Source organism: Podarcis raffonei, chromosome 2 (genome assembly GCF_027172205.1).
Source record: "Podarcis raffonei isolate rPodRaf1 chromosome 2, rPodRaf1.pri, whole genome shotgun sequence".
Taxonomy (NCBI): domain Eukaryota; kingdom Metazoa; phylum Chordata; class Lepidosauria; order Squamata; family Lacertidae; genus Podarcis; species Podarcis raffonei.
The window spans coordinates 122,301,132-122,320,558 of record NC_070603.1 but is presented as its reverse complement, the minus strand read 5'-3'; the positions used below and the strand labels follow the sequence as shown (position 1 = coordinate 122,320,558).

At 41.4% G+C, this 19,427-nt stretch overlaps 1 protein-coding gene across 1 annotated transcript; it reads left to right on the top strand.

Annotated features, from left to right (window-relative positions):
- The first annotated feature begins 7,641 nt into the window (after positions 1 to 7,641).
- LOC128408848 (vomeronasal type-2 receptor 26-like) lies at positions 7,642 to 18,690 on the top strand. Its single transcript, XM_053378871.1, has 6 exons — positions 7,642 to 7,850; positions 9,340 to 9,631; positions 10,899 to 11,699; positions 13,494 to 13,721; positions 15,647 to 15,773; positions 17,783 to 18,690. Exons 1-6 carry the CDS (start codon positions 7,642 to 7,644, stop codon positions 18,688 to 18,690), a joined length of 2,565 nt encoding a protein of 854 aa, XP_053234846.1.
- Positions 18,691 to 19,427: the final 737 nt, after the last annotated feature.

Sequence of the window (19,427 nt, the reverse complement as noted above, 5' to 3'; positions counted from 1 at the left end):
AAGGAATGTTGTATTTGACTGCTCCCAGTGGGTTTCTTTATTTTATCCTGGGAAGTTTTGATATTTTTATGTGAAGTTCTGTCCTGCATTGAAGTGTCCACTCCATTCCTGACTTCCATGAGGGACCAATTTTCATATGCAAAATCCATCAACCTTTCCATAAGTCCCTTATAAAATATTGGTTTGTCTTCCTTGAGCGCATGTACACCTACAACCAAAATTTAATTTCCTTGGATATTTTTTTTATATATATATAAATTTTTTATTAATTTTCCAACATAGATTAAAACACATTACAACTTACAATACAAAGACAAACAAACATATAAACATGTATAATTTCATAACCTCTTTTTCTTAAACCCAATTTCAACGACTTCCCCATGCCTCCCTTTTCTGCATCCCTGTTTTAAACTTTTTCAGCAACCCCTAATATCAATTACTTGTAATTCACTTTCTTTAATCCTTTTTCTCTTACCCAATCATTTACCGCTGCAAATCTGTTTTACCTTACCCATGACATTTTAGCACTCATTAATTTTACAACAGTTCTTAAGGTAAAGTTTGAATTTCTTCCAATCTTCGTCCACCGTCTCTTTTCCTTGGTCACGGATTCTGCCCGTCATCTCAGCCAGTCCCATATAGTCAATCACCTTCGTCTGCCACTCTTCCAGCGTGGGTAGTTCTTGTGTCTTCCAATACTTTGCTAAAAGAACTCTTGCTGCTGTTGTAGCATACATAAAAAACATCCTATCTTTCCTTGACACCAATTGGCCTACCATGCCCAGGAGAAAAGCCTCTGGTTTCTTATGAAAGGTACACTTAAGAACCTTCTTAATTTCATTATAGATCATCTCCCAGAAGACCTTAATCCTTGGGCACGTCCACCAAAGGTGATAGAAAGTACCTTCAGTCTCATTACATTTCCAGCATTTATTATTGGGCAAATGATAGATTTTTGCAAGCTTGACTGGGGTCATGTACCACCTATAAATCATTTTCATAATATTCTCCCTTAAGGCATTACATGCCGTGAACTTTATACCGGTGGTCCATAACTGCTCCCAGTCAGCAAACATAATGTCATGACCAATGTCTTGTGCCCATTTAATCATAGCTGATTTAACCGTTTCATCCTGTGTATTCCATTTCAACAGCAAGTTGTACATTCTTGACAAATTCTTAGTATTGGGTTCTAACAATTCTGTTTCTAATTTTGATCTTTCCACCTGGAAGCCAATTTTCCTGTCCTGTTTGAATACTTCATTTATCTGGTAATAGTGAAGCCAGTCTCTTACTTTAGACTTCAATTTCTCATAACTCTGCAATTTCACTCCCCCCCCCCCCGTTCTATAATTTCCCAATATTTTGGCCATTTGGATTCCATATTAAGTTTTTTCACTTCCTTTGCTTCCATTGGTGACAACCACCTGGGGGTTTTATTTTCCAACAAGTCTTTATACCGAATCCAGACATTATATAGTGCTTTCCTAACAATATGGTTCTTGAAACCTTTATGAGTCTTTACCTTGTCATACCATATATATGCATGCCAACCAAACCTGTTATTGAACCCTTCCAAGTCCAAAATGTCTGTGTTCTCAAGAAGTAGCCAGTCTTTCAGCCAGCAAAAAGCCGCTGATTCATAATACAGTTTTAAGTCTGGCAGGGCAAACCCCCCTCTTTCTTTTGCATCAGTTAATATCTTAAATTTTATTCTGGGCTTTTTGCCCTGCCAGACAAATCTAGATATATCTTTCTGCCACCTCTTGAAACAGTCCATTTTGTCCACAATCTGCAATGTTTGAAACAAAAATAACATTCTCGGCAAGACATTCATCTTAATAACAGCAATTCGACCTAACAAGGAAAATCTCAAACTTGACCATATTTCTAAGTCTTTCTTAATTTCTGTCCAACATTTCTCATAATTATCTTTAAATAAGTTTATATTTTTAGATGTTAAATTGATCCCCAAATATTTCACTTTCTTTGCTACCATTAATCCAGTTTCCCTATGAAACCTCTCTCTTTCCGCTGCTGTTAGATTTTTTTCCAATACCTTCGTTTTTTGTTTATTCAGCTTAAAACCTGCTACTTGACCAAATACTTGTATTAACTCTAAAACTCTTTTTGTACTAGTGTCTGGCTCTTGTAAAGTTAATACTAGATCATCTGCAAACGCTCTCAATTTATATTGTTTAGCTCCGACCTGAATCCCTTTGACCAGCTGGTCCCCTCTAATCATGTTTAGTAAAACCTCCAAGACAGATATAAAAAGTAATGGGGATATTGGGCACCCCTGTCGTGTCCCTTTTTCAATAGCAAATTCTTCAGTAACCACATTATTTACAATTAATTTTGCTTTTTGTTCAGAATAAATTGCACCTATACCATTCTCAAAACCTTGGCCTACCCCCATCCCTTTCAGATTCTTTTTCATAAAGCTCCAAGAGATATTGTCAAAGGCTTTCTCCGCGTCCACAAATATCAGTACTGCCTTAGTATTAATATTAGCTTCTAGTAATTCCATAATATCTATTATGTTTCTTACATTGTCAGATAAATGTCTTCCTGGAAGAAAGCCGGCCTGGTCTTTATGAATTTCACCCACCAAAACCTTCTTCAATCTTTTTGCCAAAATGTCTGCAAAAATTTTGTAATCCACATTAAGTAACGATATAGGGCGGTAGTTCTTAATCAAGTTCTTCTCAGTCTCAGATTTTGGTATAAGTGTAATATACGCTTCTTTCCACGATTCGGGTGCCTTCTTCCCCTCCAAAATTTCATTACAGACTTCTAATTTCCTTGGATATTAACTTCCATCTCAACATATCTACTTTGTTCATCAGAGAATATCCATTTGTGGCAGAACTGGGAATGTGTATATAAAGAACATCTCCATTTAGCCCCTTCAGTCCTGCAAAGATAAATTTCTCACCTAATCTTTTAAAATCAAATATCTGATACCCTTTTTCCTAATGTGTGTTTCTTGTAAACAAATTTGATCCAATTTCAGTGTCCCCCAAAAAACCCCCAAAATACAGTGGTACCCCAGGTTACATACGCTTCAGGTTACAGACTCTGCTAACCCAGAAATAGTGCTTCAGGTTAAGAACTTTGCTTCAGGATGAGAACAGAAATCGTGCTCCGGCAGCGCAGTGGCAGAAGGAGGCCCCATTAGCTGAAATGGTGCTTCATTTCAGGTTAAGAACAGTTTCAGGTTAAGTACAGACCTCCGGAACGAATTAAATACTTAACTTGAGGTACCACTGTATCTCTTTTCTCTTTTGAGGAGCATTTGCATCATTTATATTCCATGTTAAGTATTGGTAATCCATAGCTGAGCAGATTTCTTTGTCACACCTGTACCTGCACCCCCCCATTTGTGATTTGCTAGTGAAATCTGTTCATCCAGAAATGGAGGTGTAATTGAGGAGGTCAGGTATGGGAGAGAAGTTGGGGGAGATCCTTCTCAGCTTGAGATCTCAATTACCTCCTGTTGGTCAGAGCAGACAATATTGATTCTTGAGGGTTCCATGTTCTGACTCGAGAAAGCAGGGCTGTGGAACCACTGGCCAAGGTGGTCCTCTCTATCTGGTCCTCTGTAGGCCACATACCCCTCCCTAGCCATGCCCCTTACTGGCCCTGCTTTGTGACATTCTTGTGTGTTTTTGCATGACTGAAGTGCTGCCTTGAACTCTTATATTGCTCCTTGCTTCCCTGGATAGATAGAGGATAGAGAGGGGTGTGCATATGTATGTAGGAACTAGGCTGCAGCAGAAAAGGTCAAAGGGGGGTTTTCATTGTGCTTTCCACTTTTCCCTTTAGCAATACCCGCCATTGGCATATCCCCCCCCCCATAAGGTTGCCCAGAAGGGACTGTGGCCTGGTTTCATGAGCTCAAAGTAGCTACTCCATGTTGTGTGTGTCTATGTGTTCACTTACATCCTAAAGGAATATCTTGGTCCTGGCGCTTATGAAGGTACTTGGTTAGTTCAAGGCCAAGCTGACCTTTTCCCCACACTGACCCATGTCAAAACCAGGGAGCTACTTCTGTGAATTCTCATAAACATGTTTTCCTTCACCTCTGCACCTGCGCCTCAAGCCACATAGAAAATCTATGGTGTTGCCAAGGTGACGTTTCCTCTCGTACAATTATCCTTACTCTAACCAAAGCTCTAGGGATTGAGCCAAAGAATGCCTGTGAGAAAAACCAGCCCAATATCAGAATCAAAGGCAAGGTAAGATCATTCATTGCATTGTGTCTGAAACTCCTGGTGTGTTAAATAGCCCCTCTGCTGCTGAGAGTCTGTCTGGTCAATTCCCCAGTGCCATGAATGATCATGTTTGAACATCTGAGGTCTAGACTTTTGAGTTTTGATATTTCTTTTCAGATGCATTGGGATGAGAAGTTTTCTTTATTTCCGAATTTTGTCCCATCATATCCTAAGTAGTTTTGCTAGTAAGAAAAATAAAGTACATGCTCTGTATCACAAACAAAAAGCAAGCAGTGCTCCTCACTGCAAGTCTCACCCCTTGTTAGGATTGTGCTTGTCTTTAGGAATCCTGAAATGGGCTATTTTAGGGTGTCAACACAAACATTTTTGTGGGGATCCATGAAGAAGGGGAGCTGGGTCATTCGAATTGTCAGATCACCCACATCCACAGAGGGAAACACCACATCTAAGGAATGCCCACAGCGATGACACAGGCCAGATTTATTCAGGGACAGCCCCATGGAGGCCATGCTTTCCAAGAAGTCTGAGCAGTCCCTTGTAAGATTGTGTCGGCATGCATGTTAAAATTCCCTTGGACCTCCAGATGAGGTTTTTCCAGGAGAACATCTGGCAGAACCTGAAGCAGCTGAAACAGGGAGTCCTTGGTGCAGCAGGGAGGCTGGTACACCAACAGGAATCCTGCACTGCCCCTATTGCCAGAGTTCCAGAACATGCACTCAGAAAACTGTGTCCTCCTAATAGGTCACTTGGTGAAAACTAAAGACTTCCTAAAAAATCACTGTAACCCCACTCCCTGCCAACATGACCTGAGTTTCTGTCCGTAAGAGAAACCTGGCATACAAGCAGTGGCAAGAACAGGCCAAGCTGCTGTGTCCAACCAAATCTGGGTTACTCATGCCAGGTCAATTCCCCCATCCATGATCAAGTCATAGATGGCACTGGTCTTATTCGGGGAGAAAAGGTTAACCTGCAAAAGAAGTCTGAACTGACGGTGGGTAGGGTGGGAGAAGCTCTGGAGCCAACTGACGATTCCCAGGTAAGATAATAATAATAATAATAATAATAATAATAATAATAATAATAATAATAATAATAAATTTTATTTATATCCCGCCCTCCCCAGCCGAAGCCGGGCTCAGGGCAGCTAACAACAATAAAACAATACAAAAGTACAACACAAACAACACTCTAAAATCATTCATTATAAAATTAATTAAATTCAAGCCACTGGCCACCATTGGGCCAGAGCTCCGTGAAGATTGCCAAGGGAGGGAGTCAGGCTGTGCCCTGGCCAAAGGCCTGGCGGAACAGCTCTGTCTTGCAGGCCCTGCGGAAAGATGTCAAGTCCCGCAGGGCCCTAGTCTCTTGTGACAGAGTGTTCCACCAGGTCGGAGCCACAGCCAAAAAAGCCCTGGCTCTAGTTGAGGCCAGCCTAACTTCTCTGTGGCCTGGGACCTTCAAGATGTTTTTATTTGAAGACCGTAAGTTTCTCTGTGGGGCATACCAGGAGAGGCGGTCCCGTAGGTACGAGGGTCCTAGGCCGTATAGGGCTTTAAAGGTTAAAACCAGCACCTTAAACCTGATCCTGTACTCCACCGGGAGCCAGTGCAGTTGATATAGCACCGGATGAATGTGATCTCGCAGCGAAGACCCCGTAAGGAGTCTTGCTGCAGCATTCTGCACCCGCTGGAGTTTCTGGGTCAGTCTTAAGGGCAGCCCCACGTAGAGCGAGTTACAATAATCCAGTCTGGAGGTGACCGTCGCGTGGATCACAGTGGCTCGGTCAGGGCGAGAGAGGTAAGGAGCCAACTGCTTAGCTTGGCGGAGATGGAAAAATGCCGCCTTTGTTATAGCTGCAATCTGCGCCTCCATGGAAAGGGAGGTGTCGAAGATTACACCCAAACTCTTAACGGACGGTGCTGGCACTAACTGCGCCCCCGCAAGAGATGGGAGTCCTCCCCCTATTGTGTGGGCAGGTTGTCCCTCCCCCTACCTGGCCTGATCACTTTGGCAACGCCTCCCCAGGCGGGATTGAGCAACTGTCTGAGGTAGGTGGAGACCTCTAGGTATCCCATCTGGGGGGAGGCGAAGCCAAGCCTGTGCTAATGGTGCCATATAGAGTCCAGGGGGCTGCACGCGATCACCCAAAGGGGCGCCCCCCATTTAATGTGGGGAGCGGTCATTGGGGTTTTCACAAACCCTGTAGCCCTATCACATGCACTTTTATTCAGGTTTATTTCCTAAATTGTACCCTAAATATATGAGTTAAACAGGACTATCAGCCTCTATAAATTTCAGATAGGCTAGCTTTTGTCACCTTGCTGACAAAGACCCGTATAGTTAAAGCTATGGTTTTCCCAGTAGTGATGTATGGAAGTGAGAGCTGGACCATAAAGAAGGCTGATCGCCGAAGAATTGATGCTTTTGAATTATGGTGCTGGAGGAGACTCTTGAGAGTCCCATGGACTCCAAGAAGATCAAACGTATCCATTCTTAAGGAAATCAGCCCTGAGTGCTCACTGGAAGGACAGATCCTGAAGCTGAGGCTCCAATACTTTGGCCACCTCATGAGAAGAGAAGACTCCTTGGAAAAGACCCTGATGTTGGGAAAGATGGAGGGCACAAGGAGAAGGGGACGACAGAGGACGAGGTGGTTGGACAGTGTTGTCGAAGCTACCAGCATGAGTTTGACCAAACTGCGGGAGGCAGTTGAAGACAGGAGTGCCTGGTGTGCTCTGGTCCATGGGGTCACGAAGAGTCAGACACGACTAAATGACAAAACAACAACAAACTTTTGTCACAGAGCATCTGGTTGTTCTTTGACAATTATCTCATAGGATCTAAAAGATTCCCCACCAGAGATTCATAATAATAATAATGATGATCATCATAACAGTGAGTCTCTGTTTTTTCCACAAATGTTTGGATATGACCACCTTCCTGCTCCAGTGTCCTGCTCAGAATTTAAAGCCACAGATGGGAGCCTTTTGCAAAGATGTTTTTCTCCAGCCCTGCACCTGTGCATGAAGAGTTCAGGATGCTGTGAAGGCAATGCGTCTTTCCCTTATAATTTTCAAAATCATAGTTATCATTCTCATCTTCTTCTCAACAAAACTCCAGATGTTTGTCCAGCGATCACCTTTGAGTCCATTAAAATGAACCTCAAAATTGAGAGCAACAATTGCATCTGAGCTAGAAATGCCTTCTGCACCTCTGGGATTTTGGGCTGAGATTTAGGTAGGTTGGACTACGTGGGTGTGAGGTTTCAGGTGTGAAGTCTGGGTTGGGCTCCATCAACATTAAGAATGCTACTGATCATTGAAGAAAGAGTTTGGCTTCATCTAATGTTTCTTTGAGAGGAGCAGTAACGAGGGAAGGGGCTGTTCCAGGAAGACACAGAATGGCACTGCTCCTGCGGCTCCTGCTGCTGCTGCCTTTTGCAGATTGTGGGATGGAGATGAAATGCCCCTTAACTTTGGAGAGAGATTGGCTAGACACATTCAATTATTACAGGCCAGGAGACCACCTCATCGGTGGGGTCATCTCTGCCACAAGGGCTTTATTCAATCCACACAAATTCAATGAGCCTCCCTCAACCAGCTTTTACCAGTAAGTCATTTTATAGGCATGGGTTTACTGCTGCTCCACTAGCCACCAATTTTGTGAGCCCCAAATACCAGGCACTCTCCAGCTTCTCTTAAATCCCTGTACTCCTTTGGTAGATGCTACAACACCATCAGCCGCCAGCCTTTTCAGAAACTGCTGCTAGTAAAGTCCCTTTTCAACTGAAACACGTAGTAGGTGAATAACAACAGACAGTGATCCCGGTTATTCAGTGGTCATTTTTCTAATCTATGGGTTGTGCTAAAGAAGATTCCAGCGAAACAGATTATCTGGGATCACTGTCCATTGTTATTCACCTACTACTTTGGCACCATGAACACCTAAAAAAAGTTTTACCGCTTAGCCAACAGGATAGGATCTATTACTTTGTTTCAACCATAGACTTATTATACTTCTGCAGACTTTCAAAGATTGACAGACGTGTGTTCAATTGATTTCAAATATATTAGAGAATTTACAAGTGCACACATTTTGTTTTTGTTACTAAATCATGTTTATTATGCAATAAGAATTACAGTGCTGTCTAGTATACTGGTTTGCGTGTTGCTTGTACTGTTTGTTTGTTGTGTCAAGTTTGCAACACAGGGGTTTGTTGTTCTGTATTATATGACATTGCATCAAGCAATTGTCATCCTATACTTTGCAGTGCATTTTCCCTTCACCTTTTTTTACTTTTCTTGGAGCCATGTTTATTGCCCCATGCCTGTTAGGCTCCTATCATTGGGATGAACTGGCCTCCCAACTAAGCAATAGTGGGGAGTGATCCTTTCCTTCTGAAGGCATCACTATCTGGATTTTTTTTTAAAAAGCAACACACCTGTACTTGGTCAACTCCTTAGACATGTAAAAAGGATGCTTAAGAGGCTGGGCTAGGATTACCAACTTAACAAAGCTACTGTTTTGACATCTTCAGCACTGTTCTCTACTACAGTCTCCCATCTTACAGAAAAGAAACACAGGCTTGGAAGGACCCCATTTAGAAAAGTTTTTAAGGTTTGATGTTTTATCGTGTTTTTAATATTCTGTTGGGAGCCACCCAGAATGGCTGGGGAAACCCAGCCAGATGGGTGGGGTATTAATAATAATAATAATAATAATAATAACCAAAAGTTATTTTACGAACCAACTAACCTCCTGTCCCTGCCATCTCATGACATTGCAAAATAAAAATATAAAATAAAAATAGGAAAACTAGAGAAATACTAGCCAGAATGATCATCTGCCTTAGCTTTGTTTTCCGATGGATAATGGCTATTGATTAGAAAAGGCTATCCGGTCTCCCAAACATTAAGTGAGGATTGGCTTTCAAGTTTACAGCTTTGTCTCTGGATCAGTAATATTCTTGAACTTGAATCCAGAAATTTATATTACCCGTAAAAGCTTGTAAAAAAAGAAAGAAAAAAGCCAGAGTAGAAACTTATCTATTCATTGAGTGTTGGATGCTTAAGATGTTGGAATATGTATGCTTTTGCAGGAAAGCATCCACAAAATATTGGCAACTCCTGTCCTTCTTGTTTGCCATTCAAGATATCAACCAGAATCCCAGGCTTTTACCCAACATCACTCTGGGGTACAGCATCCACGAGAACTTCTTTGATGGGAGGGTAACGTGCGAATCTTTGCTAGACCTGCTCTCCACTGGGCAGGCAAATGTTCCAAACTACAACTTTGGAGGACAGAATAACCTGCTTGCTGTTCTTGAAGGGGCTGACACTCAAAACTCCATCCAGATTTCGAACATGTTGGGCACCTATAAAATCCCTCAGGTAGGGACGGAGAGGGCGTGGCATCTTCTGGCTGACTGTGTGGTGTGGATGTTAAATGAAAATGGAGACAGACACTTGCTTCTAAAACAGTATTGCAAAAGTAAATAAATTTATTTACTTATTTGTATTGCAAAAGTGATTTGAGAGAGCTTTCACTGCTCCTGGAGGACAGCATACATCTTTCTTTTATCACATACTCATCTTTACTCAAATGGGATACTCAGAATTTGAAAACAACACAAGGGAGCATCCCACATACCGGTTTACTGTAGACTTGATGCGAAAGATTTGTGAAAGATTGGTGTGAAAGATTTGTGTGCTCTTGACGTCCAGTCGTCCTCATCAAAATGATGAAGACCTGGGATGTCAAGGCTCTGAATAACATCAGGTGGTTATGAGAATCAAAGGAAACTTATGAAACAACTATTATGAATATTGTAATGAAATGATCTGTGTTCCGTTGCAAATAGAATCTGGTAAAATAATAATAATAATAATAATAATAATAATAATAATAATAATAATAATTCTCAAGCAAAGACAGACATTGACAGTTTTATTTTCGTCCCATTTCTTAATGATCCCTAGCAAGGAATTTGCTTTTTCACAGTTGCCACATGCTGAGTCAATATGAGCTACCTGCTAGGACCTCATGGTCTCATTCCTGGTCTGTCAATACTAGTTCAGACCCCATGAGTGTATATAGCAGATAGTGGGTTTGGGATTGCAGGCTTGAGCCACATTGGCTTTTTTCAGTGAATAAGTAAGAGAATGGTGAGCAATGCTGACAAAAAGCCAGCAGGGCTGTTCCCTTTGGGCAAAACAGCAGAATGGGAATGGTGGTGACTCCAAGTATGCTGTGTGTTTGTAAAAGAGCAGAGGAGACCAGCCATAGTCATGGTGGTTGTATCCCTAATATTGGGGGAAACTGATACATTAAGTGAAACACAGAAAGTTTTGTTTTATTAATAAAATAATAATAATAATAATAATAATAATAATAATAATAATAATAATCCACTAGATATTTTAGAAATCTCTGAATTATGTACAACATTAAAATAGTAACAAAATCATAACAACAAAGGTACAATATAAATCCAGTGAAACAGTAGTATAAAAGTATGTAAAAAATAAATAAGAATAGGGATTTGAGGAACATGGTCCTGCTGAAGAAATGCCTAGGCAAAAGAATTTGTTATTTTGGGCTATGAAATCAGCTTTGATTTGAAATGTAACAAGCCAACAATCTTCCTTTCCTTGCTAGGTCAGTTATGCTTTTGTCTCTCATGTTCTGAATGATAAGAGGCAGTTTCCTTTTTTCTACCGGATGGTCCCCAAAGAAGAAGCCCTGTACCCAGGGATTGTCAAGCTGCTCCATCACTTCAGATGGACCTTCATTGGTCTCCTTGCACCAGACACTGACAACGGAGTGAGGTTCATGAAGACCTTGACGCCTGTGCTCATTGAGAGTGGGATTTGTGTTCCCATCTCGCAAATCGTCAAAGGAGGACTGAATTTTGCACCAATAAATTTTCTTTTGTTCTCTAAGTGGAAACAAGTTAATCTATTTGTTTACTACGTAGATAATATTTATGTCTTAAATGGAATATTTTTTATAGAACTGATGTACAAGTTGATAAAACCCATTGAGGGGAAAGTCTTGATCACAACAGCAATGTGGGACATCTCATTGGAGTTGATGTATGGAGGCTTATCTTTCCAACCTATCCATGGTATTTTTTCTTTCTTAATTGAGACAAATAAACAGACAAACTATGGTGATTTCCCAGCCCTATTGTTTGCTATTGATGAGTTTGTGGAGGAAGGTTTTAATTGTTCATATTTAAAGCATGCATTGGCAGTGAAAGGCTGGGCAAGATGCAGAGAGAGAGAGAATGTGGAGATGCTGTCACAAGATGATCGGGAGGGAATCCTCTCTCTCGACAACCACAGGATCTACAACACGGTCCAAGCTGTGGCACACTCCTTAAATGCTGCAGATTCATCAAGATCTAGGCAAAGAGTGATGGACAGTTTGAAAATTCAAAAGCTACAGCCATGGCAGGTATTTCCATTCTCATCACAGATATCTCTACCAAATATGGAGACTGACTGTAAAGTCAATTGACTGTGGGGAGGTGAAATTTTGGAAACCCCTTTGTGAAGTGCCCTGAACTGGTCCCTCTTTATGCCCCCTTGCACTGGCGTCTAAGGATGTGAACCCTCTGGTAACAATGCCAAACATTGGCCTAACCACCTGCTTTGTCTTCTGTGACTCATTTTAATTAAGACCCTTGCCTTTTACATATATGTTCCTTTGTGAATGGAATATCATACCCTCCAACATTTCTCTGAGGAAAATGTTATTGTTTAGTTGTTTAGTTGTTTAGTTGTTTAGTTGTTTAGTTGTTTAGTTGTTTAGTTGTTTAGTTGTTTAGTTGTTTAGTCGTTTAGTCATGCCCAACTCTTCGTGACCCCATGGACCAGAGCACGCCAGGCCCTCCTGTCTTCAACTGCCTCCCGCAGTTTGGTCAGACTCTTGTTGGTAGCTTCGAGAACACTGTCCCACCATCTCGTCCTCTGTCGTCCCCTTCTCCTTGTGCCCTCCATCTTTCCCAACATCAGGGTCTTTTCCAGGGAGTCTTCTCTTCTCATGAGGTGGCCAAAGTATTGGAGCCTGAGGAAAATAGGGAGGCCAATAATAATAATAATAATAATACTCTGCGCATCTAACTGGGTTCCCCCAGCAGCTCTGAACAGTTTCCAACATATATGAAAACAATAAAACATTAAATATTAAAAAGCTCCCCTATACTTGGGTGCATTCATATGTCTTCTAAAGGTTGTATAGTTGTTTAGCTCCTTGGCTCCAGGGTCACATTCATCCATACCCTCCAACATTTCTCTGATGAAAATAAGTACGTTCTAAAGGAAAGCAGGACATTCGGGGATCAAATAAAAAACCAGGGCAGCTTCTGTAAATCCGGGACTGTGCCTGGAAAATAGGGACACTTGGAGGGTCTGGGATATGTCATTGCACAAGCTCTCCCTGAGCTATCTTCCCTCCTGACTGATGTGCTACTTGGGCACCTACCAACCTCCACTAAGCTCCATCCTTTCTCCTAATGGGCTGTGTGTTGCTGGAGCCTGAATCAAGCAAGTATCTGGTTAGCTTAGGTTCTCATTATGTTAATGTCTGATATATATGGATATATGTACAGTGGTACCTCGGGTTACAGACGCTTCAGGTTACAGACTCCGCTAACCCAGAAATAGTACCTCGGGTTAAGAACTTTGCTTCAGGATGAGAACAGAAATCGTGCTCTGGCACGGCGGCAGCAGGAGGCCCCATTAGCTAAAGTGGTGCTTCAGGTTAAGATCAGTTTCAGGTTAAGAACGGACCTCCGGAATGAATTAAGTTCTTAACCCGAGGTATCACTGTAATATTTCTGGTGTCTTTACATTGTTGACCCATTAATATGCATTGAACTAACCTATCCCTCCTTTTATATATCAATATTTATTGTATTTGTTTTCATACAAAGCATATAATAGCTATGTGCAGGGAATATGTTTCGATCAAGGAGCACAAATTAATGTTGAAGCAAGAAAGTCTGCTCCAACTACATAATAAGGACATCATATTTTACAGTGCTACCCTAAGACTTGCTCGCCAGAAGTCCCATTAAGTTCAATGGGTTATATTCTTAGATAAGCATGCATGGGATGGGAGCCTAGGCTTTTTGACTTGGGTGTGAGCCCCATTGGGCAAAAACAGTGAAAAAGACACACAGCTACTTGAGTCTGCACAATGTTGTTTCACATATTCTGAGCATTGCCTTTTTCTTGGCTATTCTAGCTCCACCCTTTCCTGGGAAACGGTCAGTTTTACAATTCTTCCAAGGAGGGAGTGTATTTGGATGAGAATGGGGAATTGGCAGCCGATTTGGACATTGTGAATTGGGTGAGGTTTCCCAATAAGTCCATCCTCGGAGTCAAGTTTGGGAATATCAAGAGACAGGGATCCCCACTTCGAGAGTTGACCATCGACCAGGATGCCATTATGTGGCCCAAATGGTTCAACCAGGTGGGTGAAACAATCTCTTTCATTTTATTGCATCTCCCATCTCATAAGCTTTTATAATGACGCCATGTTTTTTTGTGGGGCTACCTTCAAAGGCTTGTCAACATCAAAATGCCATATTTCTTAATTATCTAATGGTGGGTCCCTATGAAACTCTGCATATATAGGCCCCATAATTTGGGGTGCAATTTTAAGGGGGTTGTTTAATTTAGCAACTAGATGCGGTGTCCCAAAGCTTCCACACACCCTCTCCTATTTATACCATAAAGAAAATATATCCCTCACATACAAAAAACCCCCCTCCCAACCCTTTTCTACTTCAAACACAGGTTGTGGGGAAGTGGAAGCACTTCACTTTATACTATTTATTCTTATTAAGCGTGGCTAGCCCAATACCCTTATCCAGACTTTTAGAAAGTTTCATGTGGCTCCCAAGAGCCCCCTCCTCCTTTTTTAAATAGCATTTATTGGAAAAGTCTTTATTGACTTCTCCAGTAGAACTACTGTTGCTATACTGCCCAAATGTTTTGTGATGCACGCCCAGCAAATAAAATTCCCTGGGTGAGTGATAAGGAAAGTAGAAAAATTAATTCCTATATTGGTGCCAATGCAACAGAGAAGGCCCTTCTCCATGCTTCAAGAAAAAATGCTATCCTAGCCTACGTAGCTCAAAGTTCATCTTTGCAGATATTGGGGAGGTCCTCCTCTAAGAATTGCGTTCTGGGCCATTGAGATCTTCATACACACATGCCAACATGCTAAACTAGACCGCAAACATACAGTCTTTATTTCTCACTGGGTTCAGTTCTCCCCATTTCTCCATCAGCTTTACGTTTTTTGTTTGCCTGTTTGTTTTTAGAAAACTCATCTTCACCATAATTTTGGCACAACTTCCTCCTAACTTGTATGTTTTTATAGGCAATCCTAAAATCTTTTGGAGGATTGGTGATAAGTAATCCCATTTGGCTGCTTCCTCATTGAGCAGCCCAGCAGCTGCATTTTGTACCAGCTGCATTTTCCAAACTGTCTTCAAAGGTATCCTGATTATAGGACAGCCAGACGGTTGTCAGAGCTTAGATAACAGAGACCAGACGTATCCTGTCCTGGAACAGCCATGGCAAGTGAAGCTGCCAGGCCCGGAAAGAGCCACTGTTTCCCACTGATACCATCTGGGTCTCAAGCAACTATGCAGCATAGGTGCCATTTCACGCCAAAGATTGTGGGTGCCCACAAGAAAAGGGCTTCAGCTTTGCCCATTAACTTTGTAGCTGCCCAGCCCGACAAATATATTATTGTGGGCGCTGAAGTGTCAGGAATGAGCCAGCTCCTAGTGGAACTTTACAGCTGGCTGCAGAACGCAGTCTGAACAGTGGTCAGTGCCCACTGCTACTCCCCCGCCCCTTGGAATGCTGGTTGCCGAGGGAACGACTGAGAGCATCAAAGCTCTCAGGAAGCTCAAACAGGTGGGAACAGACACAGAGATAGTCTGTCAGAACAGGAAGAGGCTGGAGCTAATCCAATAAGTCCAAAGAGTTGGCGAATGGGAGGGCTGCTAGATAGGAAGCAAAACAAGAGACACAAGGGGCGACGGTTCAATATATTCTGCAGACACCGGAAGGAGTCTTCAGAAGGGTCATCTTGAGTGATAATGCCAGTGGCTGCGTTAGAGCTGTCCGGAGCTATCTGTTTGTTTTTGCAATAAATCCTCCTTTTTAATTACCTATGCTTACTGTGTTATCAAGCTGGGAACCTGGACTCCTGACACGAAGCACTGATGGCCCCCGGAGTTGGCTCCAGCGCTATGCAGTTGTAGTTTTTAGTAACAAGCTTCAAATTAAAATTGTGCCCTTCCCAACCCTGTGCCTCATTTCCATAGCAAAAATTAGGCCTAACACATTTTCCTTGACACCCCTGGTTTTTATGTTCAGACCCTGCCTCCTTCCAGGTGTGTGGAAAGTTGTCGGCCTGGATTTGTCAAGATGGTTCAGGAAGGAAAGCCACTCTGCTGCTACGACTGCATTCCCTGCCCAGAAGGAACCATCTCCTCTCAAGACGGTGGGTGACTCCAGTGGCTTTTTATAGGGGAAATTTAGAACTGGCTATAATCTGTGCACAGAGTGTGACCCTCTACAAAACACCTGTGCATTTTCCTCCTGTGTGTGCATACATGCTTTCTTATTTAGAGTCACATTCCATGACCTTCAGAAATCTACACAGAGTTGGAGAGAATAATCAGAACTGGGAAATCGACAGCATGCATGCAGAAGACTGTTCATCAAGCTTTTCACAGGAGGCACCATGCACTCCGACATGTGGCATTATTTTCAGGCAAATATGTTTCATAGAATTCTGCCCCTTCCAGAGTGTCATATTGGATATTTTTGGGAGCAGGAGCCTATTCATAATATGGACATATTCTCTTTTTTATATATATATAGATTTTTATTAAGTTTTTCTTTTACAAATAATTCATACAACCATAATTACAAATTTGCTGTTTTTTGAACTTCCACCGGCACCTCCCTCAATCATCCATTTTTCTTATCTTCACGCATTTTCTATATAATATTGCCAATTTAATATTAACCTTCCATCTCTGTTTCTTTTTTACAATATACCTTGTATTATCACAAAGCCTCCTTAAAACCCACTAGCGTTGTCTGTTCATCACATATAGTTTTCAGATAATCCGTAAACTTTCCCCAGTCCTCAATGAATTTGTGATCTTTCTGGTATCTGATTTTTCCAGTCATTTTATCCAGTTCTGCATAGTTCATAAGTTTCATTCTCCACTCATTCAAGGTCGGTAATTCCTCTTGTTTCCACTTTTGGGCCATTAATGTTCTTGCTGCTGTTACTGCGTACTGAAAAAGTTTATAATCACTTCTATTTATCTCTCTTCCTGTTATTCCTAACAAAAAGGCTTTGGTTTTTTAACAAATGTGCATTTAAACATCTTTTTCAATTCATTATATACCATTTCCCAGAAACCCTTTACCTCCTTACATTCCCACCACATATGAAAAAATGAACCTTCTTTTTCTTTACATTTCCAACACTTATTACATGTTTTATACATTTTTGCTAACTTTACGGGTGTAATGTACCATCTGTATACCATTTTCATAATATTCTCCTTTAACGTCGTACATGCAGTAAATTTCATATTTTCATTCCATACCTTTTCCCAATCATCCAATTGTATATTGTAACCAAAATCTCTGGCCCAATGTATCATAACCCACCTTATCTCCTCATCTTTTGTTTGCCATTCCAAAAGTATTTTGTACATTTTTGACATTGTCTTAACATCATTATCAATTATCTCTGTTTGAAATTTCGATTCTTTCTCTGTATATCCCCTCTCTTTAAGGTCCTTTTTGAACCTTTCATTTACTTGAAGATAATGCAACCAATCATAGACATGCTCTTTAACTTGTTCATATGGCTTCATTTTCCATTTCCCCCCCTCTTTGATTCATAATATGGACATATTCTCAAGAAACATTGGTGAATGCTGTGTGGAGAGTGGCAGTGCAGTCCACAGAAACTCAAGGTGTGATCTTCAACTTGGGAAACCTGAGTTCTGCCCAAAGTTTCACGAGTTTCATAACGGTTCCATATTTTAAATTGTTGTCCTGATGATGATTTATGGTATTTCTTTGAAAATTGCTTGGAATGACAAGATAGAAATACATCAATATATAAATACCTGCTAAGCAAGGAACAGGGATAACTAGAAGACTTTAAGCTAGTCCATTTTCCTTCCCTGAAACCACATGACAGTGTTATTGTGACTTTAAAGGGGGGCCTTCTGCATTGTGGTGCCTAGCAGGTGGAATGTCCTCCCTGTTGACTTCACAACTAATGCAAGACACACCTGTTGCCTGAGGTTTTACCTGACACGTAATATTCGTAATACTGTTTCCTGATCCCATTCATCACATATGAATGTATTGAATTTTTTAATGTTTTCTAATAGTGTGAACCAGTTTGGCATTACTTTCTGAAAATGGAAAGCAATTTAGGAGGATATAAGATCGATAATACTCTTGTTTTTGCAGATGCAGAGCATTGTACCAAGTGTCCAGAGAATCAGCATCAAAACAATGACAAAGATCAATGTGACCCTAAGGTTATCACCTTCCTGACTTATGAAGAACACGTGGGGATTGTCCTATCTTCCTTTGCCCTCTTCTTATCCATAACCACAGGTTTTGTGTTAGGAATCTTCATTACATACAAGAAAACTCCCATAGTCAAAGCCAACAACCGGGACCTCTCCTACATCCTCCTTTTCTCACTCCTGCTTTCTTTTTTGTCCTCCTTTCTCTTCATTGGCCAGCCAAGGAAAGTGAACTGCCTTCTCCAGCAAACTGCCTTCAGCATCATTTTCTCAGTTGCTGTCTCTTCTGTGTTGGCCAAAACCATCACTGTGGTACTGGCCTTCCTAGCTACAAAGCCAGGGAACAGGGTGAGGAGATGGCTGGGGAAGACTCTCACCAACTCCATTGTCATTGCCTGCTCCAGTCTCCAAGTTGTCATCTGCACCATCTGGCTGGGCATGTCTCCCCCTTTCCCGGAGTCTGACATGCACTCCCAGCCCCAAGAGATCATCCTGCAATGTAATGAAGGATCTGTGGCCATGTTTTATGGTTCCCTTGGCTACATGGGCTTCTTGGCTGCCATCTGCTTCACAGTGGCTTTCCTGGCCAGGAAGCTCCCAGGGTCCTTCAATGAAGCCAAGCTGATCACCTTCAGCATGCTGGTCTTCTGCAGTGTTTGGGTGTCCTTTGTGCCCACCTACCTGAGCACCAAGGGGAAGTACATGGTAGCCGTGCAGGTCTTCTCCATCTTGACCTCCAGTGCTGGGCTTCTGGGCTGCATCTTCCTTCCCAAGTGCTACATTATTTTATTGCGGTCTGATCTGAATACAAAGGCATATATAACAACAACTAAATTAGAAATCTGATTATTCAAAGACTTCCCCCCCCAAAGGTGTCATTTCGTAAATTTAATGCCAAACCTCAGTGGTGTTGTTGTTGCTGCTGTTGTTTTACGTTAGAGAAATATCCTCCATCTTACCACTATGTTCATACACTGTTCTAGGGCCTTTCCAGGAATTAATGGTTATGCCGAGAAATAAGAGCTGAGTATCTTCAGCATCCTGATGGCACCTTGTTCCAAAATTCGTTCCCCCCCCCTTTTCATAAATCTTTTATTAAATCTTTTTTATGATACAACAAAATAAAAAAACAAAGTTATATAAAAACAAAAGTAGAAAAATAAACAGGAAGAGAAAGATGTACATTTTTAGGGGGAGAAGGGGAGAAGGGAAAAGAGAACGAGAGAAGTAAAGCAAAATAATTTCTGATTCTCTGCCTGCCAGTTACATAAAAATAATTATTCAAACCATTTGCTTCACAATAACATCCCACTACAAACCAGTATTGTTCAAACTTAAATCCCAAGTTCATTTTCCTTTTCACACAAAAAGTCCAAAAGGGGGTTTCTTTTAACAAATGTCAGCAATAGTTTTTCTCTAATTGAATGTATCAACTTTGTCTCCAATGATTTTAGCAACCATGCCTCAATATTAAATAATGGCGATTCTTTCCCTCTTTGGACATATGAGTCTCTCCGCTGTGATCATATATTGAGACAATATTCCTTTTCTTATTATGTATCTATTGGTCTTCACCCAGAAAG